General features: G+C 40.0%; 1 protein-coding gene across 3 annotated transcripts in view; it reads right to left on the reverse strand.

The window, feature by feature from the left end:
- The window catches only part of USP33 (ubiquitin specific peptidase 33), a 60,773-nt gene that overhangs the window by 27,764 nt on the left and 5,527 nt on the right, over window positions 1–27,482 (reverse strand). For 2 of the 3 annotated variants that reach the window (XM_049771468.1, XM_049771467.1), the window contains exons 2-13: window positions 24,031–24,094; window positions 22,556–22,688; window positions 20,899–20,952; window positions 18,185–18,247; window positions 16,565–16,717; window positions 12,854–12,956; window positions 11,587–11,656; window positions 9,443–9,556; window positions 9,038–9,116; window positions 7,329–7,743; window positions 4,665–4,805; window positions 2,158–2,273 (exon numbers count right to left, since the gene is read on the reverse strand). In XM_049771468.1, coding sequence (XP_049627425.1) covers window positions 2,158–2,273; window positions 4,665–4,805; window positions 7,329–7,743; window positions 9,038–9,116; window positions 9,443–9,556; window positions 11,587–11,656; window positions 12,854–12,956; window positions 16,565–16,717; window positions 18,185–18,247; window positions 20,899–20,952; window positions 22,556–22,636 — 1,389 coding nt within the window. In that variant the 5' untranslated portion in view covers window positions 22,637–22,688; window positions 24,031–24,094. Of the gene's footprint in view, window positions 1–2,157; window positions 2,274–4,664; window positions 4,806–7,328; window positions 7,744–9,037; window positions 9,117–9,442; window positions 9,557–11,586; window positions 11,657–12,853; window positions 12,957–16,564; window positions 16,718–18,184; window positions 18,248–20,898; window positions 20,953–22,555; window positions 22,689–24,030; window positions 24,095–27,482 lie in introns of those variants that run through there. The other variant, XM_049771469.1, reaches the window with a different exon arrangement.

Consider the following 27,482-nt stretch of genomic DNA (forward strand, 5'->3'; position numbering starts at 1 on the left):
TATGGCTAACACTTGGTGGTGCTCAGAGTTTTCTCCTGGCTCTGTGCTCAGGGAACCATATAGGTGCCAGGGATCAAACCGGGGTGGGCTGTGTGCAAAGCAAGGGCCTTACCCATTCTACTATCACTTCAAGACCTAAACAGCTGAAAAGATTTCAGAAAAAATTCATCTGACTGTTTGGTATCAAAACTGCTGACTTTACAGGAGGTATGGCTCTTGACTTGTATGCGGCCAACCAAGTTTGATCCCCAACAACCCATTTGATTCCCCTGAGCCCACCAGGGGATCCTTGAGCTCAGAGCCAGGAGTAAGCCCTCAACACTGCTGGTTGTGGCAAAATGAAAATAAAACACACACGGTGACATTAAAATGATCCTGGTGGTGGGAGCCAGAGAAGGCTGGGCACCCATTACTTTGAATCCAGGAGGCTGCTTTGATTCCTGATCACATGGTCCCCTGGCCACTGCCAGAAATGACTGAAGCAGTTTCTGAGCACTACTAGGTATATGAATAGAAAATAAATTAAGGGGCCGGGCGGTGGCGCTAGAGGTAAGGTGCCTGCCTTGCCTGCGCTAGCCTAGGACGGACCGCGGTTCGATCCCCCGGCATCCCATATGGTCCCCCAAGAAGCCAGGAGCAACTTCTGAGCTCATAGCCAGGAGTAACCCCTGAGCGTCACAGGGTGTGGCCCAAAAAACAAAAAAAAAAAAAAAAATTAAATTACACTACTGGGACAGGGATGTGGCTAAGTTGTAGAGCATCTGCCCTGCATGAGGAACTGGATTCTATCCCCAACACAGTGGGATTTAAAAAAAAGATTAAAATACCCTATTGAAAGCCCTTAAATCTGACTTTAAGATTTTTTCCTTAGGTGGGCTGTTTCATTTTTGGTTGGTGTGGGGGTAAGAGAGCCCCCCAACATAACTCTGTTCTTAGGGGTCATGCCTGGAGTGTTCAGAAGACCATATGTAGTGCCAAGATTCAAACTACTGTCACCACTGCATCTCTAGCCTGTTACTAAAGTCTAACATAATAACTAAACACTTTGTTATGAGGTTTCTCCCAGAGCTGTCACTTTATATTCATTAGTTATATTTTTTACTATACTCAAGTAAAAGCCAATGAGCCATTCAAAGGTACTGAGGTATTATTAAGTAACTTCTGATGAGCTTGTGTATGAATCTGATGTGTGATGAATCTTGTATATAAATCTGTACTATTTTTACTATGAGTCTGTTTTAACATGAAAAATATTTATAAGTCATAAGTATAAACGTAGAGAAGTTACAAACAAGTGTGTACCTGTGAAAGACAACCGTTACATTGCATACTTATTTCATCAGCCTTGTGAGAATATGTGTATGTTACCAACTACCATTGCTGAGCAACATCTCAGCTTTGTATAAAAAAAACAAAAACAAAAAATACAGAAGGTCTAAGTTAAATCCTTCTGTTAATGCAAGCCTGTTTAATAACCTATTCATGAAAAAGTATATGGAGAGGGTAGGGCCTTACATCGGGTTAACCAGGTTCAATTCACAGATCATATATTCGCAGCACTTTATGCCCATCAGGAATAATCCCTAAGCACTGAGCCAGAAGTAACCCTGACTTTGATAGGTATGCCTCTCGATCCTCCCCATCCCAGAAAAGCATATTGAGGATCATAGCACAGGGGCTAAGATGTTTGTCTAACACACAGCTAACCCCAATTAGATCCCTGACATTGTCAAGAGTGACCACTGAACACAAAACCAGTAATAGAGCCTCTGTGAACCACTAAATGTGGCTCAAAACAAACAAAAAAGAAAAAAGGAAATCACTTTAGTTCCAAACAACAAAAGCAACTCCTAGTATTAGTTTATGCTAATACAAAAATAATTAACCCTATGTAATTCCAATTAAGTAGAAGAATTTCTTTTTCATATGATCATCAGTTTTATGTTTAAAAAGGCATCTAAAGAAACTTTATAGGGGCAAAGCAATAGTATAGCAGGTAGGGTGCTTGCCTTGCGCATAGACAACCTGAGTTCCATCCTGACATCCTATATGGTCCCCCGGGCACTGCCAGGAGTAGTAACCCCTGAGCATCATCAGCTGGGACCCAAAAACAAAACAAAACAAAGTTTCTACATGTTTAAATTCCCTCATACTCACCCTGTCACAGGTCAGACACTGCACTGAACTAATAATTGTTCCATCAAATATGTCTGAAATAACACTTCGGTATTTCTTATGCTGCTTTTTCCTCTTTGGAGATGAGGCAGTTTGAGCTAGAATTGAAAAACAAGTGTACAATTAAGAAAAAAATAATCAGGGCCCGGAGAGATAGCACAGGGGCATTTGCCTTGCAAGCAGCCGATCCAGGACCAAAGGTGATTGGTTCGAATCCCAGTGTCCCATATGGTCCCCCGTGCCTGCCAGGAGCTATTTCTGAGCAGACAGCCAGGAGTAACCCTTGAGCACCGCCGGGTGTGGCCCAAAAACCAAAAAAAAAAAAAAAAAATCAAAATTGTTCCTTAAGCATTTTTTCTCTAGAATATGCAGGACTTAGTACTGAAGAAATGTTTCAAAATGTTACTTGAGATATATATTTTTTGTTTTGTTTTGTTTTGTTTTGTTTTGGGTCACACCGGGCAGCGCTCAGGGGTTACTCCTGGCTCTACGCTCAGAAATCGCTCCCGGCAGGCTTGGGGGACCATATGGGATGCCAGGATTCGAACCACCGTCCTTCTACATGCAAGGCAAACGCCTTACCTCCATGTATTTCTCTGGCCCCGAGACATATATTTTTTAAATCAAAGACAAACCATGATGAAACAGACTCTCTACCAAAATAATTCTGACTTCAATAAAATAACACTGCTGGCGACAGAGATAATAGTACAGTGACTAAAGGCAATTGTCTTGCATATAGTCAGTCCCCAATACTGCATATTGACCCCAAAACACTGCTAGGAATAAGCTATAAACACTGTTAGAGGTAGCCAATACGAAAATAAGTTTGTTTTGCTTTCACTTGTTTGATTTTGCCTCCAACTAAGGTTATTTAAACAGAAGACTTTTGTTTTTTGATTTTGGGCCACATCCAGTGGCACTCTGGGGTTTCTCTTGGCTCTGAGCTCAGAAATCACCTTCCCGGCCCCCTGTGTGTGATTTAAAAATATTTTCTTCTTATTTTTTCTTAAAACTTTCTTTAATAATGGGGTCAGCGCGGTGGCACTAGAGATAAGGTGTCTGCCTTGCCAGCGCTAGCCTAAGACAGACCGCGGTTCGATCCCGGGCGTCCCATGTGGTCCCCCAAGCCAGGAGCGACTTCTGGGTGCATAGCCAGGAGTAACCCCTGAGCGTTACCAGGTGTGGCCTGAAAACCAAAAAAAAAAAAAAAAAAAAAAAAAAAAACTTTCTTTAATAATGTCTTCTGTGAAAAAGTTTATGAGGGGCGGAAGCTATAACATAACTGGTAGGTCATTTACTTTGCACAAGACTGACCCATGTTCGATCCCCAGCATCCTAAATGGTCCCCCCAAGCACTGCTAGAAATAATTCCTGAGCACAGAGCCAGGAATAACACCTAGGTGTATACCAACAAGCTAAGAAAAGAAGTCTACGACTTTTTCCTTTTATAGATAGATGAGCTTTTTAAGTTTCTAATGGCCTTAAAAAGCTTAGTCTGACAAGACTTTCTCAGTTTTTTCTAGTTTTTAAATTTCTTTATTTTATAATAGCAATGCAAAATAAAACAATTATTTTGAAAACAATCTTGTACAATTTTTTTTTTGGCTTTTTGGGCCACACCCGGTGACAATCAGGGGTTACTCCTGGCTATGCACTCAGAAATCGCTCCTGGCTTGGGGGACCATATGAACACCAGGGGATCTAACTGCAGTCCGATCTAGGTTAGCGCATGCAAGACAAATGCCCTACCGCTTGCACCACTATTCCGGCCCCAATCTTGTACAATTTAAACATAGTAACAACACAAAACCCAGTATCTTTAATTGTAGATATTGAGTGTAGACTATCAAAAACATATATTCATATAGAAACATGTACACAAATGTTTATGGCAGCATGATTCATAATTTCCCAAACTGAAAACAGTTTAGATGTCCTTCAAAGAGTGAAATGAATAAAACAGTAGATACAAAGGAATACTCTTAGAAATAAAAAGGAACACACACATTTAGCAAGGTGATTGAATCACAAATGCTTGTTTTCAAACTATATACAGGCCAGGGCTATAGCCCAGTGCCAGTTGTTCGTTTTTGCATTTGTGAAGTTCTGAGTACCACACACACAAAAATCTACATAAGTCTGATTCCAACTATTAACATTCTGGAAAAAGGTAAATAATAGAAACAGGAAACAGATCAATAGGATTAAAGTTCAAAGATTAAAGATAAGGAAGTGGTTTGGTTACAAAAAAGCAAGAGGGAATTCCTTGGAGTGGTCAAAGTGTTCCATATTCTGGTCTATCATAAAAAGATTCTACAAGTATCAAAACTAGAACACTATACCAAAAACAAAGAACATAAATATCACAGCATATAAAATTTCAACCATGATTATATAAAATACAATGACAGTTTCAAAGGATTTAGTATGTCACAATTATAACAGCATTATGATTGCAAAGGAACCTAAGTAACTGAAACGCCTACCTTTCTTGTGTGTGGTTGCTAATCCAGGCCACAAGTTGCTAGATTTAGGAGGGCTTGCTGACAAACGTGGATTAACACTTTCATTGGATGGGAGGATTTGTGGTGTAGACAGGTCATTCAAATGGACATCAGTGATGCAGTCTGTAATATTTAAAATGTATTTTATTACCTTAATAATAAAATTCTATCTAATAACATCAAAAATGTCTTGTGATTATAAGTACCCATCACACAAAAAAAGTTCTTACTAAGCAAACAATTTTTTTTAACCTTTTGTTACCATATTTTCTGGCATATAAAACAACTTTTTTTGTTTTGGGGCCACACCTGGTGATGTCAGGGGTTACTCCTGGCTATGTGCTCAGAAATCGCTCCTGGCTTGGGAAACCATAGGGGACACCAGGGGATCAAACCACAGTCCATCCTAGGTCAGCCGCGTTCAAGGCAAACACCCTACTGCTGCACCACTGCTCCGGCCCATAAGACAACTTTAACCCATAAAAAAATTCTTAAAAGTCGGGGGTCGGGGCCAGAGAGATAGCATGGAGGTAAGGCGTTTGCCTTTCATGCAGAAGGTCATCGGTTCGAATCCTGTCGTCCCATATGGTCCCCCGTGCCTGCCAGGAGCAATTTCTGAGAATGGAGCCAGGAGTAACCCCTGAGCACTGCCGGGTGTGACCCAAAAACCAAAAAAAAAAAAAAAAAAAAAGTCGGGGGTCATCTTCTACGCCAGCATATGGCATGTTGAAACTTACTCCAGCTACAGGGACGAGTGATCCACTCCCCCTTACCGCACATCCCATCCATCTGCCAGGTGTCATTACTCAGTCCCCTGCTTGTCCTGATTAATCTTTCAGGGCAAACAGGAGCTGAGTTATGGAGCGCCACATCCCATCTAGCTGCTGGGTATGCGCCTTTCTGGTGCTCCATCCTCTATTCAGCTTTTATGTACTATAAATCACTGCACACCAGCCAGCTGCTCTTGGCGGAGCCCCCTCTCCCAGTTCTCAATGTAGATCATAATTAAAAAATCAGTCACTCACAACAGATGACAAATATACAATGATTGTTGGCACTCCAAAGTCTAGCTTTACTAAACATGTACTGTTAACCATTAAGGGTTCTACTCTTTTTCTCTTATGTTTTTTTAATTTCCATTTGATGTGTGTTAAAAGAGAGGTAGTCTTATATGGCGAATATAGCCCAAACCCTGTATTTTAACAGGAAAAGTAGGGGGTCATCTTATATGCCGGAAAATATGATACTTGTTCATTTAAAGATCAGAGAACTTGAACCTCTCTGGTGATTTACTTACATGCTTTAGGGAACTAAATATTACATTAAACCAAGATAAATTAACTTTTAAAAATACTCCTAATAGTGCTTAGGGTACTATAAGGGATTCTGGAGATCAAACCCTGGTTGGTCGTGCAAGCAAGGACTCTTATCCTGTACTATCTTTCCATCCCTAATTGAACTATTGTTCATTTTGCCACTTGCTTTTCCAAGAAACAGTGATAATTACCATTTTATAATCTATCATGTGAGTAGATTATAGTGAATAAACATTATCAGGGGCTAGAGGAATAGTACAATGGGTAAGGCACTTTCCTTGTACAAGGCTTACCTTGTTTCAATCCCCAACATTACATATGGTCCCCCAAACCCACCAGGAGTGATTCCTCTGAACAGAACCAAGAATAAGCTCTGAATACCACTATTATCCCCAAAAGCAAAACTATATATAATATATACATATATATGTATATATGTATGTATATAAGCAAAACTATATATCTAACTATCTATATAATATCTGTAGTCAATATGACTCTAATGTCAGCAATCTATTTATATAATGACAAAATTACAATTTACATTATTTTGCTTTTCCTCAGGATCTCAAGAGAATCTGCTTAGAAAGATTTTAACTTGGTCTCTGGAAATTACTCAAAGGACCTGAGTACAGGCTTTGCACACAAGAGGTCCAGTTTTGATCCCCAGCACATGGTGATCAGCACTGACAGAAGTGACCATCAAGCAACACATTAGGTGTAGCTTCTGAGTACCACTGGAGGTATCCCCCCAACATAATAAAAGTTTAACAGTCACAAATGTTGCCACTCTACCCCTGCTTATTAGAAAGCCTAAAATGAATAACTTTTTTTTTTTCCATAAGGTGATCATGTTCAGGAATAGGACCTATTTAGTTCCCTCTTCTCTAAAACTAATAACTGAATTGTCATATGCTACACACAAAATATTTACCCAAAACTAAAAACAATTCTATTTCCAGTACACTAAATACAGTATGTAAATTTAAAATGTTTCTTTGGTCAGAATTTTGGTCAAAATTTCCCAAAGACAAGTTTAAAAAGGGGACAGCACAGCAGTAGGGCATTTGCCTTGCACGCAGATAACCAGAACTGATGGTGGTTTGAATCCCAGCAACCTATATGGGTCCTTTGAGCCTGCCAGGTACGATTTCTGAGCCCAGAGCCAGGAGTAACCCCTGAGCGCCACAGGGTGTGATCAAAAAACAAAAACAAAAAAAATTTTTAAAGAAATAAATTATGAAATTCCAATTATAGTTATATAATGCTATATATTACTGCCTACAAATAAAGCACCATCATTTTCAAGATCAAATTAATAAACCGTCACCTGAAACTCTACTGTGTATTTGCACTTTGACAGTTTCCTGGTTCAAGTCGACTGTTCCTGACACTGAGTCTTTATCTTTATCTAATTCTTCTTCAGAATTTAATTTATTAATCTTATTATACATCTTCTCTTTTTGCCAATCTTTTGATATTTCTGAGTTGTTATCATCATCTTGAATCAACATTGTAGTTTCATTATTATCTTCAGAAAAGCCTCTAGGGCCATTTTCATTTTCTGCTTTATCACTGCTGCTACAAGATTCACAGGACTGAAAATCCACATCCGACTGGCTCTTGTCTTCTTCCATGGTCTCCTCAGTGTTTATAGTTTGGGAATCTTCCTCTACTTCCATGACCTGCTCTTTCAATTCCTCGTGAAGAAGATCCATTAAACATCGAAGGAATTCTTGAGCATCCTAATATAAGCAACAAATATATAACCATCTCATTCAAAATTCCCATAGACAGAAACTTCAGAGAAAGCATGAAAACTGGGGTTAACTTCTGACTTCTAAATGCATAGCACTATACTTAGTAAGTACAGGTTTGTAGAACATAATACCTTGCAGAGGTATTATGCTAAGCTCATAAAAATTTACAAAAAAATAAAAGGGCCAGAGAGATGGCACAGGGGTATGTATGGTGGTAGTCTTGTATGTGCCAGCCCTAGTTCAATTCCTAGCACTGCATATGAAACCCTGGACCCACCAGGGGTAACCCCAGAGACCAGAAATACGAATAATCTCTGAGAACCAATCAATGTGGTCCAAATCTCAAAAATACAAAGCAGGGGCCGGAGCAGTGGCACAGGTAGTAGGGTGTTTGCCTTGCATGCGCTAACCTAGGACATACTGCGGTTCGATCCCCCAGAGTCCCATATAGTCCCCCAAGCCAGGAGCCATAGCCACAATGCATAGCCACGAGTAACCCCTGAGCATCACTGGTTGTGGCCACCCCCAAAAAATATATATATATAAAGCAAAAGGACTAAAGATATGGCCCAATTTAAAAGACTGTGTGTCTTATTCGCCCCTCTCCCAAAAGTACTTAGTAAACTGAAGAAACTGAAGATCTATAGTAGTGGCTTTTTTATTTTTATAACCCCCTCCCCGCCTTGTTCCACTATGACAAACCAGGATATAGTTTTATTAATGAACTTCATGTATACATTGTTCCACTATCACAAACATTACCACCTTTGTCTGCTTCCATCCACCAAAGTCATAAAGACCCTCCCTCTCATCTACTTCACAGCCCTATCTCAGCCATCCCCAAATGCGTTCGAGCATTTGTTCAGAGCAGTGGTTTTCAATGGACCAATGACAGTCCAAAGAAATTTTCTGCTCAACTGCTAAAAAACTATTGTCACTAAACACATAGTTTTATATGTGGACATATTTATAACTGTGGGACTATTATAAAACTGATATACAAATACTGATATATTAACATTCTTATAGTGAATGTTTTTTATATCATTCTCAGCAATGTTCAGCCAAGTCCTTCTCCTCTTGTTACCAGCACATAGGTATCAAAAGGCTAAAAACAAAGATATAACAGTCATTTCAAATAGATCCTTGCTAAATTATATTTTGATCATTTCATTTATCTGTTAATATATTAAATAAATTTACATTAAATACTAATTAAAACATATATTAATATATAAATTATTAAAGATTATTATTAATAAAAAGGAATGAAGCTTACCTGCTGCGAATATCCTCGAAATGTTGGATTTACAGTTTTGATTCCTTGGAACAAATTAGTAGGAACAACAGATCCTGGCCTGAAAATAAAATATTACAAATACATGACATATATATATATATATATATATATATATATATATATATATATATATATATATATATACACACACATTTTTTTTTTTGGTTTTTGGGTCACACCCAGAGGCGCTCAGGGGTTACTCCTGGCTCTACGCTCAGAAATCACTCCTGGCAGGCTCTGGGGACCATATGGGATGCCGGGATTCAAACCGTCATCCTTCTGTATGCAAGGCAAACGCCTTGCCTCCATGCTATCTCTCCAGCCCCGATATTTTATTTTAATTAAGAAATTAGCCACCGGGAGCACAGTGTCTTCAATACATACCTGCTTTTATGCCATAATTCCGTCATCAACTTGAGGTAACTTTTACAAATAGCAGGTTTCTTATCTGTTCGAGCTAGTCCTCCACAATCAAGAAAAAATTGTGTCAAAGGTGGGCTAATTTAAAAAGAGAAAAAAAATGTCAGAGTAGAATCAATTTCAACACTGTGTTACTAGTCAATCTAACGTATTAAAAGGACATACTGGACATAGAGTCCTACCGCTTCTATTTCTTTGCTCCCTTTGCATCACTCTCACATCTTCAGATTCTTCCAGGGTTCTCAAACTCGCGGCCGCAAACGGCCCTCCAGACAACATTTTGTGGCCCTGCCCTAGAGGAATCCTTTTTTGTTTTGTTTCGTTTTAGTTGTTTGGGTCACACCCCCCAATGTTCAAGGCTTACTACTGACTTTGCACTCAACATCACCCCGACTTTGCCTCCTGCGGCCCCCAGGTAAATTGAGTTTGAGACCCCTGTATCTTAGCCATTCATTCAAATTAGGTTTGACCCACCATATCATACTCTACCAGATCAACACTTTTCAGCTCCCTCTCGGCATTTGTGATGGGCGACTTGGCTCTCACTGTTGCAACACTTCTCTTTATCAATGCAATGAACTTTTTTTTTTTTTTCTAATTTTCTTCTGCATCTCTCTGGCAGCTCTTCCCGTTTTACTACTTTCTAGACATCTATCTACAGAGCAAGGTTCCTATATAAATGGTTGTTTTCCTTTCCTGGGGTGATCTTAAATATAGATGCCATAGCCATCTAAATCTATAAAAACCCAGTTTTATATCAAAAGCCCTTAATGATAACTGGCATAGGTACCTCAAATTTAACACGTGCAAGATTTAACTTTCAAGGGAAGTCATTCTTTCTCCAGGCTTCTATATTCCAGTAAAGTGGTGATTCAAATTAGCAGCTGACGATCCATCTACGAATTACTAATTAAACTGTTCTTTGATTTGGGGGGAAGGTGGACACAGATGGGATGGGATGTTGGTTACGGCAACACTCAGTGATGCTCAAGGGTCATTTCTGGCTCTGCACTCATGTATTACTCTTTTTTTTTTTTTTTTTTTTTTGGTTTTTCAGGCCACACTCGTTTGATGCTCAGGGGTTACTCCAAGCTAAGCGCTCAGGAATTGCCCCTGACTTGGGGGGGACCATATGGGATGCCGGGGGATCAAACCGCAGTCCTTCCTTGGCTAGCGCTTGCAAGGCAGACACCTTACCTCTAGCGCCACCTCACCGGCCCCTCAGGTATTACTCTTAACAGTACTTGGGGAAACATATGGGAGGTTGGAGAATATGGTGTGCTAAGCAAGTGTCCTACCCCCTGTATCATCATTCAGGCCCCCAAGACAAGTCTTTTTTATGAGCTTAATAAGCACAAGGGAAATTCTACCAAAAGTCAGTAGAAAACTAACTAAAGGCAAAAGGCGAAAGACCAAATCATGGCTGAACAAAAGTGAATATAACTAAAAGATATCCATTCAAGTAGAAAAGCAAAACAAAGCATTGGACGGCTAAGCTTAATTCAAACAAAAGAGAATTGAACTCTTTAAATTTACTCTTTAGGGGCCCGGAGAGAGAGCCCAATTGTAAGGCATTTACCTTGCACAAAGCCAATCCAGGATGGATCCACAATTGGCTTCTTTTCAAAGCTTTAGTTAATCTACAAGTTTCTAAATAAGGCATTCAAAAGTGCTTAAAATCTAACAAATGAAGCATTGCCAGGGATTTTAGGAGAACCTACTGATTGACTAGGGAAACTTTTTTTGTTTGTTTGTTTGTTTGTTTTTGGTTTTGGGGTCACACCAGGCAGTGTTCAGGAGTTAATCCTGGCTCTATACTCAGAAATCACTCCTTGCAGGCCTGGGAGACCATATGGGATGCTGGGATTGGAACCACTGTCCTGCATGCAAGGCAAAGGCCTTACCTCCATGCTACCTCTTCGGCCCTGACTAGGGAAACTTAATACAACGATTAATGCCTTTCCATATTGCTATTATATGTATTTCTTCTTTCTCCTAACCTACTTCTTTTTTCCTAAAACAAAATGTTACAGAACAGTGTCATTTTTCTGCTTAGAATAATGAAAAAAAAACTACATAAAGGGAAAAAAATTAAGTTTTCAACCTACCAATTAGAAAGAGCCTGCAAAGCCGCATTCATATAACAAGTATTTCCAATATTTTTCAAACCTGTAAGACCTATTAAAAATTATAAATTATGTTATCATTCAAAATACATTTCAATTATGTGAATATTTATTAACTAATTAAAAAAGAAAATATAAAATAGCAACTTAAGTAACTGAAAAGGGAGTCATACCATAGTGTTAATTTTCATATACTTATTTACTTAAAATACTTAAAAGAATTTGTAATCCCCTGATATCAAATACAAACCAAGAAGTATATATTCAGTATATGCAGATAACACCAAGAACTGTAGGGCTTTCAGAAAATAATACCAAGAAATCAAGTACCATTTAAAATTGTCTATAAAACCATGCCAACAAACACAGTAGCCATGTTCAAACCAGGCCAGCTACATAGGCTCGTTCATTTCTTAAATTAAATGTAAACTAAGACATAAAATATCATAGGTAAACAAGCCCACACAGCAAAGAGTTGGCCATATCCAGGAGCGGTCGGACCAAGCCCCTGCTCTGTCGAAGCCATGTCTACTGTCTCCATTACACAGAATTACTGTTTTCCAAATGGTCCTGCCTCATCTCCCTTCAGGGATACCAATCTGACCAAACTTCAGGTCTTTGGGCGGATATCACCAACATTTTTTGGAGCATGTGCAGGAACCCTCCTGCCACCTGTCTTCCTTCCTCAAGGAGGCCTGGAAGGCTAAGTATTTGCCTCTAAAAGCCACAATATCCTTAACAATGCTCTGAATTTCTGGACAACTTCATTTGTTTGATGCTGTCATCCCTAAAGGAACATACACTTTAACTGAATGGACAGCTAACAAGAGCTTACTAAGTTTTCTGCCACTGTATTAATGACTTCATTAGAGATACAATACAAATATGCTTGCCACTATACCTTTTCTTTTAAAAAAAACTTTTTTTCATTTTTAGGTTTTCTTTTTTCTTCTTTAACACAGCTTTCACTTATATGTTAACAAATGTATTATTATCAACTATGACAACTATATGATGCATTTTCTTCATATAAAGAAAAAAATAAATAAATTTATTGTTTTAGAAATACAACTTTTTGCTTTAGTTTGGTTTTGGGCCACAACTAATGGCAATCAGAGATCTGTTAAGTTCTCTTTTGCCTCTAGATTTTGAAATTTTCACATTGTAACATTTCTTAGAAATTATCATACAAAAACTATTAATCAGATATATATATATATATATATATATATATATATATATATATTACCTCTTGCTTTAAGTTCATCTTCTTCTTCCACTTCTATGTCCAGATCATCAAATACAGCAACCAAAGGAGTTTTTAGTGTTGTGTTACTGGGTATTTTAAAATCCTTAAAAATTAAACAGTCCTCAGGTTAGAATATTTAACTCTATTCTATCACATACACACTAAGAAACTATTGTTATTTTAATAGATCTCTAAGAATTCCTGATTCTGCCAATTACACTATAATTCACATGTTAAAAATAATTAAGAACACCAGAAAATATCAAGTCACTCTATTTTTATCAATGTACATACTGAGTAACAAAGCCCATTAATAATTCTTCTAAATTTAAACATAATTAAATTAAACTGACATAATGTTACAGCTAAAAAAAGAGAGAGACCGAATTACACATAAATACATTTTCTTTTCAAAGATTTCTAATTTTCCATAAGGGAAAAAGTTTCTACATCATAATATGCCTATTACCTGCATGTCTTCAATCATTCCTGTTATATTTATCCTTTTATGAATCCTTAAAAGTTCACTTGAATCGTAATAAAATATTCTACTATTAATTTCCATGATCTGTATTAACTCAGGTTAATTTAATATCAGGTTGACCAGTTGGTCAAAAATACTAGCCACACTTTTTGTTGTCATTGTTTTGTTTTGGGCCACACTCATCAGTGCTCAGGACTTATTTCTAGCTCTGCATTCAGGGATCACTCTTGGTAGAGTATGGACAATATGGACCACCAGGGATAGAACTTGGATTGACCATGTGCAAGGCAAGAAACTTAACCATCTATCTTTCTAGCCTCTGGTTCACATCCCTCTTACCCCACCCCCCAAAAAAAAAACCTGAGTTAATGCTTTGAAAACTGAGAGATCATATAAAAAACAGATTCTGCAAGTTCTCTTACAATAACAGGAAATCTCACACACTGAGATTCAACCACAATAATCAAGTTGTAGTAGTAGTGTATGGTTTTTGGTTGAGTTTTGTTTTGTTTTGTTTGGTTTTGGTTTTGGTTTTTGGGCCACACCCAGAGACACCCAAGGGTTACTCCTGGCTCTGCACTCAGAAATCACTCCTGCTAGCTCAGGGCACCATATAGAATGCCAGGGATCAAATCTGGATTGGCCGCATGCAAGGCAAAATCCTACTGCTGTGCTATTGCTCCGGCCCCATTGTGTATGTTTAATCTTTAAACTGACTCGCCAATTTATAGTCTGATTCCAAACTCTACAATAAAAGCATGTTCACTTACATCAATTCATTTATACATTTACTAAACATTGATAGCATCTGCAGATACTGAACATTTTAGTAGATCATATTATTTTCACAACCGGGTCATCAAAGAGTTGCATGAGGGGCTTGGGATGCAGCTCAGTGATAAAATGCATGTCTTGAGGGAGACCTGGCTTTGATCCCCAACGTAGTAAAACAAAAAAGTTGCATGAAATTAAATTCTTTACATTTATAGCTAACAAATTTAACTCACCAGAAAGACATTTACTTGCCATGAAAGTAAATCTGTGTACTGTCAAGTTTAGAATTCACTAATCAGAGTTTGCAATCCTTTTTTGGGGTGGTCACACCCAGAAGCACTCAGGGGTTACTTCTGGCTCTACTCTCAGAAACTGCTCCTTGGCAGGCTCAGGGGACCATATGGGACGCCGGGATTTGAACCACTGTCCTTCTGGATGCAAGGCAAATGCCCTACCTCCATGCTCTCTCTCCAGCCTGAGTTTGCAATCTTTTTTTTTTTTTTTTTTTTTTTGTGGTTTTTGGGTCACACCCGGCAGTGCTCAGGAGTTATTCCTGGCTCCAGGCTCAGAAATTGCTCCTGGCAGGCACGGGGGACCATATGGGGCGCCGGGATTCGAACCGATGACCTCCTGCATGAAAGGCAAATGCCTTACCTCCATGCTATCTCTCCGGCCCCTGAGTTTGCAATCTTAATCTCTTCTGATGGAAATAACAATAGGGACTGGAGAAGTGGCAAAATCCGGAAAGGCATCAGTCTTGCCCATGTTAGCTAGGATGGCCGGTAGTTCCATCCCCTGGTGTCTCATATGGCCCCCTAAACCAGGAGCAATTTCTAAGCACATAGCCAGGAGTAACCCCTGAGTGTCACCAGGTAAGGCCGTAAAATTCAAAAAAAATGAAGAAATAACAATAAAAAAAAGGAAATAACAATAAATGGCATTTTACTTTGCTTTACTTGAGTTAATTATGACTATCACTGGGGTTTTGAGGACTAAGGTACTCAGTGGCATTCAAAGGCTATTCCTATCTCTGGCTCAGAAGTCCATTCATGTGTGGCTGAGGATCCAACAGGAGCCAGCCAGTCAAGGTGCAAGTGCCTTGATTCCCTATACTATCTCTCCAGCCCAAAACTAATTATTTCCCTTTACATTCTTTACATTCTATTTTTTTTTGGGGGGGGGGCATGCCTTCCTGCTCGGGGGTTAGTCCTGATCTACACTCAGGAATTACTCCCGGCAGTGTTTGGATGGCCATATAGGATACTGGGGATAGAGCCATGGATGGTAGCATGCAAGGCAGACATCCTACTGCTATACTCACTCCAGGCCCCTTATCTTACTTTCTTTAGGGGTGAGGGTTTACTCCAGGCTCTGTGATCAAGAATCATCCCTGGGGGTTGAGGAGGGGGTGCTCAAAGCAATATATGTGGTGCTAGGGATCGAAGCTGGATCAGCTGCATAAAAGGCAAGTGCCTTATTCACTGTACTATTTTTTGGCCCAAGTAGAACGTTTTGGTTTTTTTTTTTGGGGGGGGGGGGCGAGGGGGGGAGGCCACATCCTAAGTTGCCAGGGCGTACTATGACTCTGCACTCAGAAATTAGGCCTGGAAGTATCCGGGAAACCATATAGGATGCTGGAGATCAAGTGTACTTGCATGAACCTGCTATACTATTACTTTAAACCTTAGTTATTATAGTGTATTTGTTAATAATGTATTGTTAATAACCTTTGTTATTATAGTGTATTTGTTAATAATGTATGAGAGCTCTAGAAATAAGAACCAGGCCCGGAGAGATAGCACAGTGGCATTTGCCTTGCAAGCAGCCAATCCAAGACCAAAGGTGGTTGGTTCGAATCCCGGTGTCCCATATGGTCCCCCGTGCCTGCCAGGAGCTATTTCTGAGCAGACAGCCAAGAGTAACCCCTGAGCACTGCTGGGTATGGCCCAAAAACCAAAAAAAAAAAAAAAAAAAAGAGAGAGAAATAAGAACCACAATATTCAAAAATCTGTTCAAGTTATTATCAAGTACCTCAAGTACAGAAATAGCCTGCTTTCGAGAGAAAAATGAGAAAAAATTGCTAATGTATGAATTAAACCACATAGCAAACAACCAGTAATAAAGTTAAATATCAACTGAGTATTTTCATAGAAGCACGACTAGTGATAGCACGGTGTCTCAAGAACACTTGCAGCAATGCTTGTGTCAGTGACACAACTGATAGATAGATCAGGGATCAGATGGAGCAATGCTCAAGGGACATGTAGTGCCAGGAACCAAACTCAGCACCAAGCACAATCCCCAGCCTCCAATGCTTCAAAATAAAACAAAACCCAAAAAAAGGTAAACTACTAACATTTTCAAAATGAGGTAAGGGTTCTTTAAATTTCAACTACCATGTCCAATGTGAAATTAGTATCTAAATAGTTGATATTTTGATGAACTCTTATTACCTGAACATTGTTTTCTTGCGTTTGGTGTAGCTGTCTTACAGGAGGCAAAGAAGGTTGAGTTCCTAGTTTCCTGTCCAAAAATACTTCTTTGCTGCAAGCATAACACCACACTCGAAGAGTGGTAAGGTTCACAGTTAGATAATGCTTTGTCTCCTGTATAATTTTACAAGGGAGGTAGAAAAGGATCCAAAATTAGGTAAAGTTGCAAACGCATCAAGAAATCAGAAAAGATAAAATGCCAATCTTTGAAGAATAACTACATACTCAAAAGAGAAGAGTTAAGAGTATCAAAAAATCTTTTTGGATAAATTACTAAGTCTAATGATTAGTAAAATTACCTAAGCCCACTCTTGAAATTATTCTATATCATTTTTCAACATTATTCATTAAAAGTTAACATATATATATAAAAGAAACTGCTTTGCAGTTAGCAAATAATACATGAAAATAGCACAGCACTATGTAAGAATGGCAAAATAATAAAGAGAACATCTCAAACAATAATGATGATATGATATATAAAAGTTTAGCCTTCTCCACTGGAGTTCTCCCCGAGAATTACATGTTAAGACTATTTGAGGGGCTATTTTCAGTTCTCCCCAAAAAGGGAACAAAGAATTACCATTATAGAGACACAGAAGAAAATATGTATAGTAATACCTGAGAATCTTGGGCTATTCTGGAGTGATTTTTTTTTTTTGAGAATTCTGACTAACAATGGTTGGTTAGGATGGTAAATGTGAAAGAGACTATTTCTCAAGACATTTAGAATTTATATGCTCTATGCAGAAGGCCTGTCAGAATTACATACAAGCACAAAAAAAAAAAAAAAAGGAGAGGCTGAGCAGAATAAGGTAATATGTGTTGAGACTTGAAGTTAGCCTAGTCATAAACCCAGACATCTGTTCTAATTTTGAGACACCTACTCTTTTTTTTTTGGTTTTTGGGTCACCCCCGGCAACACTCAAGGGTTACTCCTGGCTCCAGGCTAAGAAATCGCTCCTGGCAGGCTCAGGGGACCATAGGGGATGCCGGGATTTGAACCAATGACCTTCTGCATGAAAAGCAAACGCCTTACCTCCATGCTATCTCTCCACCCCAAGACACCTACTCTTGATTAACCATTCATACCCTCCTAAGACTCTAGGTAGCATCAGCTATCGAAGATTGCTACTTTTGAAACCATTACACTCTTTAATTTTCTTATTGTTCTGGCAGTGCTAATGGAAGAAGGGCAAGCTGTGCTTAGGATCAGACCTAGGGCCTACCAAACACATATGTCTGGCATGTGCTCCTACCACTTGAGCCACAACTCTACTCCCAATCACTATACTCTTAAGGACAACCTCATTCTAATATTGAACTTAGAAATTCCCTCTCCCACCTCTAATACAAGTTAAGGTTTAACTCATCTAAAGAGAAAATTTTAAAATTATATCCAAACTGAACAGATAATATCATTTACTTCCCAATTCTTTCAGACTTCCTTTACTTTTCTTTCTTTTCTTTTCTTTTCTTTTTTTTTTTTGGTATTTTTTTACTCTTCTTTTTTTTCCTCCACTAATTCTTCCTGAGGCTCTTTCAAAAAACATCTTTCATGAACATCTTCTACATACATACCTGAGAATGTATGGTGCTATGATCTACTTGGGATTCACCACAGCCAACATAAGGACATCTATCCTATAATTACATAAAAGGAAAAGAAGTCAAATTTTATGAATTTCTGTGACAGCATTATATTTATATTTAAAATAAAGTTTTTAGCAGGACAGTGGCCACAGAAGTTGGAATCCACTAAGGAGTACGTAATAATTCTGAATTTAAAAAAAAAAGTTTTTTTAACAAGGGCCACACCCACTGATGGTCTATGTACTAAAGGGATGATTCAGTATTCAAGGGCCATTGGCGTTGAAGGCGACAAAGATAGCACCCAGCAGAGCTCAGGGAACCATTCAGCAGCAGGGATCAAACATAGGGCTTTACTTCAGACCATATCACCAGTTAAATAATATTTTTGGTGTGCCAGGGATTGAACTCAAAAAAACTTTCATTGAGCTAATCCTTTCCTCTACAAATAAAAAAGGGGGTGGGGAGAGATAGCACAGCGGTAGGGCATTTGCCTGGCATGCAGCTGACCCAGGACGAACCCAGTTCAATTCCCAGCATCCCATATGGTCCCCTAGCCTGCCAGGGGCGATTTCTGAGTGCAGAACCAGGAGTAACCCCTGAGCACCGTTGGGTGTGACCCAACAACCAATCAATGAATCAATCATAAATAAAAATAAAGTTTAAAAAAAATTTTTTTTTATTTTTGGGCCATATCCAGCAATGTTCAGGGGTTAGTCCTGGGTCTGTCCTCAGGAATCACTCCTGGCAGTGCTCAGAGGGCAATATGGGATGCCAGAGATTGAACATGAATTGGTCCCATGCCCAAGCCCGTGCAAGTGTCTTACCCGCTGTACTAATAACACTCCAGGCCTGTTTTGTTTTGTTTTGTTTTTAGATTTTGGGTCACAAGCTAAGCTTTACTTAGGGCTCTATGCTCAGAGATAACACCTGCAATGTTTGAGGCACATATGTGGGGCTGAGGATCAAACCATGTCAGCCGTATATAAAGCAAGTACCTTAAACCCAGTCCAAGCTCTCCACTCCTTACAATTAAGTTTTGATCAAATGTTTTAACAGAATAGTTAATTGACTTTTTTGAAGGGTCACTGTAGTTTCATTATAACACCCCTCTTAATTTTAGTCAAATGTTCTAGGCATAAAAGTATAAAACCAAAATCCCTAAACTATAAAAGCTATCTCACTTTTATTTTTTTTGTTTTTTGTTTTTGTGCCACACCCAGTTATGTTCAGGGGTTACTCCTGGCTATGTGTTCAGAAATCGTTCCTGGCTTGGGGGGACCATATGGGATGCTGGGGGATCGAACCGCGTTCCGTCCTAGGCTAGCGCTTGTAAGGCAAATGCTTTACCTCTAGCGCCACTGCTCCAGCCCCGCTATCTCATTTTTCATAAAATAATTTACTAAAACTCTACAAAAGTTTAATCTTTGTTATAAAAATTATATAAAAATTATTGGAGGGGCCCGGAGAGATAGCACAGAGGCGTTTGCCTTGCAAGCAGCCGATCCAGGACCAAAGGTGATTGGTTCGAATCCTGGTGTCCCATATGGTCCCCCGTGCCTGCCAGGAGCTATTTCTGAGCAGACAGCCAGGAGTAACCCCTGAGCAACGCCGGGTGTGGCCCAAAAACCAAAAAAAAAAAAAAAAAAATTTATCCTTACTGGAGCACAGTAGGTAGAGCATCTGTCTTGCACACACCAACCTAGGTTCAATTCCTGGCATCCCATATAGTCCCCCAAGATCACCAAGAGTGATTCCTGAGTGCAGAGCCAGGAATAATCCCTGAACACCACTGAATGCGGCCCCAAACCACCCCCCAAAATAAATAATTAAAAAGATCTTTTATTGGGGCCGGGCGGTGGCGCTGAAGGTAAGGTGCCTGCCTTGCCTGCGCTAGCCTTGGACGGACCGCGGTTCGATCCCCCGGTGTCCCATATGGTCCCCCAAGCCAGGAGCAACTTCTGAGCACATAGCCAGGAGTAACCCCTGAGCGTTACCCGGTGTGGCCCAAAAACCCAAAAAAAAAAAAAAAAAAGATCTTTTATTATTTTTTTGGTTTTTGGGCCACACCCGGTGACACTCAGGGGTTACTCCTGGCTATGTGCTCAGAAATCACCTTATGTCCTGTGCCACCACTCTGGCCCCAATTAAAAAGATCTTAATAAAGTATATTTAGGGCCCGGAGAGATAGCACAGCGGCGTTTGCCTTGCAAGCAGCCGATCCAGGACCAAAGGTGGTTGGTTCGAATCCCGGTGTCCCATATGGTCCCCCGTGCCTGCCAGGAGCTATTTCTGAGCAGACAGCCAGGAGTAACCCCTGAGCACCGCCGGGTGTGGCCCAAAAACCAAAAAATAAATAAATAAATAAATAAATAAATAAATAAATAAATAAATAAATAAATAAATAAAGTAAGTATATTTACATAATTAAATTTTTAACCTTACCATTCTCCAGATCTAATTTTCATAGTATTTTTTTTGTCTTTTTTTTTTGCTTTTGGACCACATGAAGTGATACTCAGGGGTTACTCCTGGCTCTGAGCTCTGAAATCACTCCAGGCTTGTGATACTATAAGGGACGCTGGGACAGGTAGCAGGCCATACCTGGGTCAGCCACATGCAAGGGAAGGCAAATGCCCTACGGCTATGCTATTGCACCAGTCCCAATAGTATATTTGTTAGAAGAAACATATACATATACATACCTCCAGGCATGCCCAAAGATTTGGTCCTCTGACTTTACAATCCTGACATGTGCCCTATAAAAAGAAAATCATAGACAATGATTATAATTACAGTGACACAATCAAATAGCATAATTCACTAATAGAATCATAAATAAAGGTCTTATTGAACAGCTTATAAAATTTATAATATAAAAATATTTGAGGAACTGATGAGATAGTACAGGCATCAAGCATATGTTTTGCATAGGGCTGACTGGCCCTACTCGCTATGCTTTCTCTCTGGCTTCCCAAATATGATTTTTGGAGGGGATTTTTGGCCACACCCAGTGATGCTCAGGGGCTACTCCTGGCTATGCACTCAGAAATCGCTCCTGGCTTGGGGAACCATATGGGATGCTGGGGATCAAACCATGGTCCATCCTAAGCTAGTGCAGGCAAGGCAAATGCCTTACCGCTTGCGCCACTGCTCCAGCCCCCCAAATATGATTTTTTAATTTACTTTTTGTTCGGGGGGCCACATTGGCAGTGCTCAGGGCTTAACTCTGAGTCCAAAGAGCACTCTTGGCTTGCACACGGCCGACCCAGGATGACCCCGGTTCAATCCCCGGCATCCCATATGGTCCCATGAGCCTGCCAGGAGTGATTTCTAATTGCAGAGCCAGGAGTACCCTGAGCAACACCAGGTATGGCCCCAAAACAAAACATTAAAAAAAAAGCAAACAAAAAACAAAACAGAGATAACCCCAACATTGTTTGGGAGACCATATGTGATGTCAGAGATCAAAGCCAGGTTTACTGTGTGCAAGCAAGTGCCCTGCCTTCTGTACTATCACTCTGCCCAAATTTTTTTTGTTTGTTTGTTTTTTTGGCCACATCTGGTGATGCTCCAGGGCCACTCCTGGCTAGGTGCTCAGAAATCGCTCCTGGCTTGGGGGACCATATGGGACACCGGGGGATTGAACCAGGGCTAGGGCATGCAAGGCAGATACCTAAGACCTGCGCTACCACTCCAGCCCCCTATTTTTCTTATTTTTTTTTTTTTTTTTTTTGGTTTTGGTTTTTGGGTCACACCTGACAGCGCTCAGGAGTTACTCCTGGCTCTATACTCAGAAATCGCTCCTGGCAGGCTTGGGGGACAATATGGGATGCCGGGATTCGATCACCGTCCTTCTGCAAGCAATGCAAATGCCCCACCTCCATGCTATCTCTCCGGCCCCTCAAATATTTTTTTTTTCAAATATTATTTTTTTTTTTTTTTTGGTTTTTGGGTCACACCCGGCGGTACTCAGGGATTACTCCTGGCTGTCTGCTCAGAAATAGCTCCTGGAAGGCACGGGGGACCATATGGGACACCAGGATTCGAACCAACCACCTTTGGTCCTGGATCGGCTGCTTGCAAGGCAAATGCCACTGTGCTATCTCTCCGGGCCCCAAATTTTTTTTTTTTTTTTTTTTTTTTGGTTTTTGGGCCACACCCAGCAGTGCTCAGGGGTTACTCCTGGCTGTCTGCTCAGAAATAGCTCCTAGCAGGCACGAGGGACCATATGGGACACCGGGATTCGAACCAACCACCTTTGGTCCTGGATCGGCTGCTTGCAAGGCAAATGCCACTGTGCTATCTCTCCGGGCCCCCCAAATATTATTTTTTAAGGAAAGAAAAATTTCTAAATCTTACATGAGATTTTTGTATTAAATCATCTTTTGTTATTTCACCAACTGAATCCAAATGTGGACAGTGACTTCGAAAAGTTGACATTTTGTTCAAAACTTTTCTTCTGTTTCCCAAAGCTTTCCAAATGAGGTGATACCTATAAGAAAATTGACAAAAGTTAGTTTCTAATATACTAAAAATAACAAAATAATAAACAATTGTGCTCTAAGTTTGCCCCACAATACAGTCTATTTTCAAACAGCATAGTACTATTTCTACCCATTATCGATACGAGAACACCTCCCTCGCCACCACTCTTAGTTCTGACAACCAGCATTACTAGAGAATAAAAATATGATTGAGGATACAAAATGTTCTAAGTTGGGGCCGGGCGGTGGCGCTGGAGGTAAGGTGCCTGCCTTGCCTGCGCTAGCCTAGGACGGACCGTGGTTCGATCCCCCGGCGTCCCATATGGTCCCCCAAGAAGCCAGGAGCAACTTCTGAGCGCATAGCTAGGAGTAACCCCTGAGCGTCACAGGGTGTGGCCCAAAAACCAAAAAAAAAAAAATAAAGAAAATGTTCTAAGTTGAGAAACACATTATTATTATCATCCTGTCAATAATTATGAGGTAGGTATCAGTATTTTCATTTGCATGGTAGACTAAAGACAAAATGAACTTGAATTCACAATGCTAGTATTTTTGAAGAATCAAGATCCAATGTCCTAATATTTTTTGGTAGGGAAGGAAGAATTACATCTAGAAGTGCTTAGTGGCTAACTACTTCTGACTCTGTGCTCAGAAGTGACTCTTGGCAGTTTCTGGGGACCATATGCAGTGACACGAATAAAAACAAGGGTAGCAGGATGTAAGGCAAGGGGTCTACACCCTTGTAGTATCTCTCTAGTCCCCACACCTAAATATATATATATATATATATATTGGTTTTTGGGTCATACCCAGCAGCGCTCAGGGGTTACTCCTACTTCTATGCTCAGAAATTACTCCTGACAGGCTCAGGGGACCATATGGGATACCGGGATTTGAGCAACCAACCTTCTGCATGCAAGGCAAACGCCCTACACCTCCATGTTAACTCTCCGCCCCATATATATATATATATATATATATATCAGATATATATCAGATATATATATATATATACATATCTTATAGGTAAGAGCAAATCCTCTGAAATTGAACAGATATAAGATTACCAGTATAAGGAGAATGACACACATGATTTTGGGGTTTATAAGGATTAAATGAGGTAGTATTATTGAGAATGTATGTGTGCATACACAGTATGACATGCACACATATTAAAATGTTATTATATGAAGCACCCCTTCATAACTTGTTTTTGTTTTCAGTATAAACAGTAAGATTTCATACCTCCACTAATGAAGGGGGGTGTTCTTTACATAACTGAAATCTAATCACAATCATATTTGTAATCAAGATGTTTAAATAAAGATATATTTAAAAAAAATTTCATACCTCTCTCCCAAAGTCCAGCAGTCTCCTTAAAGAGTCAGGGAGGCCCAGCTGGCTAGAATTCAGGCTAGAATCGACAGGGCAGAACAACAGAGAAAGAGAACTGAGTAGGGAGCAAAAGAACTCTGATTAAATCACCCTCTAAGCAGAAGAATTAACTGTTAGAAATTCAGCTTCATTTTAAGAGGCTGACAGATTTTTTTTTTGAAATCTGCAGCTTTCATGAAAAAAAAAAAAAAGTAGGTCACCCAATAACTTTTCATTCAAAGTGAGCTGAGATTTCCTATTCCTCCTAGATCTAACAATAAAATTATGATTAACAAAACATTATTCAACTGTAATTAAAAATGTCAAAGCAGACTTAGATCTTCTTGTGTTTCATCGGGTTAAGAGAAAGATAAAAACTTCAAAATATCAAGGAAAGGGTGAAAATATATCACAGTGGGGCCGGGTAGGTGGCGCTGGAGGTAAGGTGTCTGCCTTGCAAGCGCTAGCCAAGGAAGGACCGCGGTTCGATCCCCCGGCGTCCCATATGGTCCCCCCAAGCCAGGGGCGATTTCTGAGCACATAGCCAGGAGTAACCCCTGAGCGTCAAATGGGTGTGGCCCAAAAACCAAAAAAAAAAAAAAAAAAAAAAAAAGAAAATATATCACAGTGGCTAGAGGCACCATCTCTAGTACCACCAATAGTGGCCCTAGTGGACCCCAGAACCCCAAGATTACATACAGAATCCAAGCAGCTCCACTGCTCAGGCCCCAGCACTGCCAGCTAGGTGGATAAGCATTATAAGGTTTCCCCAAATACAGCGAGAACAGACTAGTCAGCAGAGTACTATCTGGCTGGAGAGATAGTATAATGGGTAAGGACTTGCCTTGCATGGGAAGCACCAGGATTCAATCCCTGGCATCACACTCCTTCCAGCACCTCCAGAAGTAACTCTGGAGCACAGAACCAAGAGTTACCCCAGAGTAGTATCACCATGTGTGGCCCAAAAACCAAAGACAAACAAACAAAAAAACCTCAAATACAGGGTCAAACTGTTCTCATGAAATTTCTTGTGTCCCACAAAACACTGCTGAAGGGCATTTAAATGAATGGAAAAATACCGAGTACCTAACATGGTTTTTAAAAAAAAAACCCATGGGGCCGGTGAGGTGGCACTAGAGGTAAGGTGTCTGCCTTGCAAGCGCTAGCCAAGGAAGGACCGAGGTTCGATCCCCCAGCGTCCCATATGGTCCTCCGAAGCCAGGGGCAATTTCTGAGCGCTTAGCCAGGAATAACCCCTGAGCATCAAACGGGTGTGGCGGGGAAAAAAAAACACTACAATGTTGAAATCCAATAGTATAAAAGATACATAAAGAAATTAATGGCCATAGACATAGTACAGCAGAAGAGTACTTGTCTTACATGTAACCAACCAGTGTTCAATACTTTTCTACCATGATACCCTTAGCCTACCAGGAGTGATCCCTGAGCAAAGCCACAGTAAACCCTAAACATCGTTAGGTGTGGCCCAAAATAAAATAAAATAAAAAAGAAAGAAAAAAAGAAAGACCTAGAATTTCTTCTAGGAAGACAGTTCAAACCGTGCTTTACATTCAGGATCCCAGGTTTCCAACCCCAGTACTAGCAGGAGTGGCCCCCAGCAAGGCATAAGGAAGAGCCCACAAGCATCATCAAATGTGCCATTTCTCCCAGAAAGAGATCCAAAATTTTTTAATTTTTGTTTTGTTTTGCGGCCACACATAGCTCTGTGCTCAGGAATCTCTGATGGCAGGTTCAGAGAACTATATGTGGTGCTGAAGATCAAACCTGGGTTCAGCTACCAGAGCTGCCAGGTCCACTATTACTATTGCTCTGGCCCTTGTTTTAATTTTGTTTTTTGGAGGGTGGGTGTAGGGGCAAACCCAACTGTATTCAGAGCTTACTTCTGGCTCAAGGATCAAGGATCACTCCTAGCAATACATAAGGTATATAGGGATAAAATTAACAATGACTACATGCAAGGCAAGTGCCTTAATCTCTGTACCTCTCTAGCCCCAAACTTGTTTTTAATTGAGTTAAAATACACCTAAAAATTTTATTATCAAAACCATGTTAAGTGTACAGTTTATTTTATTTAGTTAGTTATTTAGTTACTGGGGGAGGCCATACCTAGCAGCGTTCAGGGATTACTACTGGCTCTGTGCTCAGAAATCACTCCTGGCAGGCTGGGGGACCATACGGAATGCTGGGGATCGAACCCAGTTCAGTCATGTACTTGGCAAACACCCTACCTTTGTGCTATAGCCCCAGCCCCAAATGTACAATTTAGTAATATGAAGTATTACTACTATTGCTACTATTTATACTATTGCATAAACAATTTACAAAATTCTTCTTTCCATAACCATTAAAGAGAAACTTAAAGATAAAAATAAAAAAATTTAAAAAAACTTAAAATAAAACAAAATAAAAAAGAAAGAGAACTAAACTCTTCATTCCTCCCTCCTTCCACCAATCTCTGGCAATCACCATAGTATTTCTGTCTAAAACAGGACCATTCCAGGAACTTCATAAATAAATAGTAGGGTTTTTTTGTGATTGGCCCCTAATTTATTTAATTAGAAATAACCTTAATAATGGGCCAGAGTGATAATACAGCAAGCAGGTAGCCACAAACAACTATGAACAACCACATTCGATCCCCAGAATCCCACATGGTCCCTCATGCCCCGCCAGGAGTGACTCTTGAGCTCAAGCAGTAGTAACAAACACCACCAGGTGTGAGCTAAAAACAAACAAAAACGTTGTTTTTTTTTTTCACTAAAACCATAACATAGAAAAAGAAATTTAGGAGGTCAAGGATATGATTCAGAAGGAGGGAGAGAGGGGGAAAGAAGGGAGGAAGGAAGAAAGAAAGAAAGGAGAGAAGGAACAGGGGCCGGAGAGATAGCATGGAGGTAGGGCATTTGCCTTGCATGCAAAAGGACGGTGGCTCAAATCCTGGCATCCCAAATGGTCCCCTGGCGCCTGCCAGAGCAATTTCTGAGCAGAGAGCCAGGAATAACCCCTGAGCACTGCCAGGTGTGACCAAAAAAAAAACAAAAAACAAAAAAAGAAATGAGAGAAGGGGCTGGAGTGGTGGCGCAAGTGGTAGGGAATTTGCCTTGCTTGCGCTAACCTAGGACGGACTGCGGTTCGATCCCCAACATTCCATATCCCCCAAGCCAGAAGCGAATTCTGAGTGCATAGCCAAGAGTAACCCAAGCCAAGAGTAACCCCTCAGCGTCAACGGGTGTGGCCAAGAAACAAAAAGAAAGAAAAAAAGAAATGAGAGAAGGAGAGAAGGGAAGAAAGTGGAAAAATGAAAAAGGAAAGGGAAGGGAAGGAAGGGGAAGAGTTGAGGGCAGAGGGAAGGTAGTAAGGGCCTCATTTTATGCAGCATCCAGTACCATATTTAAGTTCATTACTAT

Source organism: Suncus etruscus, chromosome 4, assembly GCF_024139225.1.
Source record: "Suncus etruscus isolate mSunEtr1 chromosome 4, mSunEtr1.pri.cur, whole genome shotgun sequence".
Taxonomy (NCBI): domain Eukaryota; kingdom Metazoa; phylum Chordata; class Mammalia; order Eulipotyphla; family Soricidae; genus Suncus; species Suncus etruscus.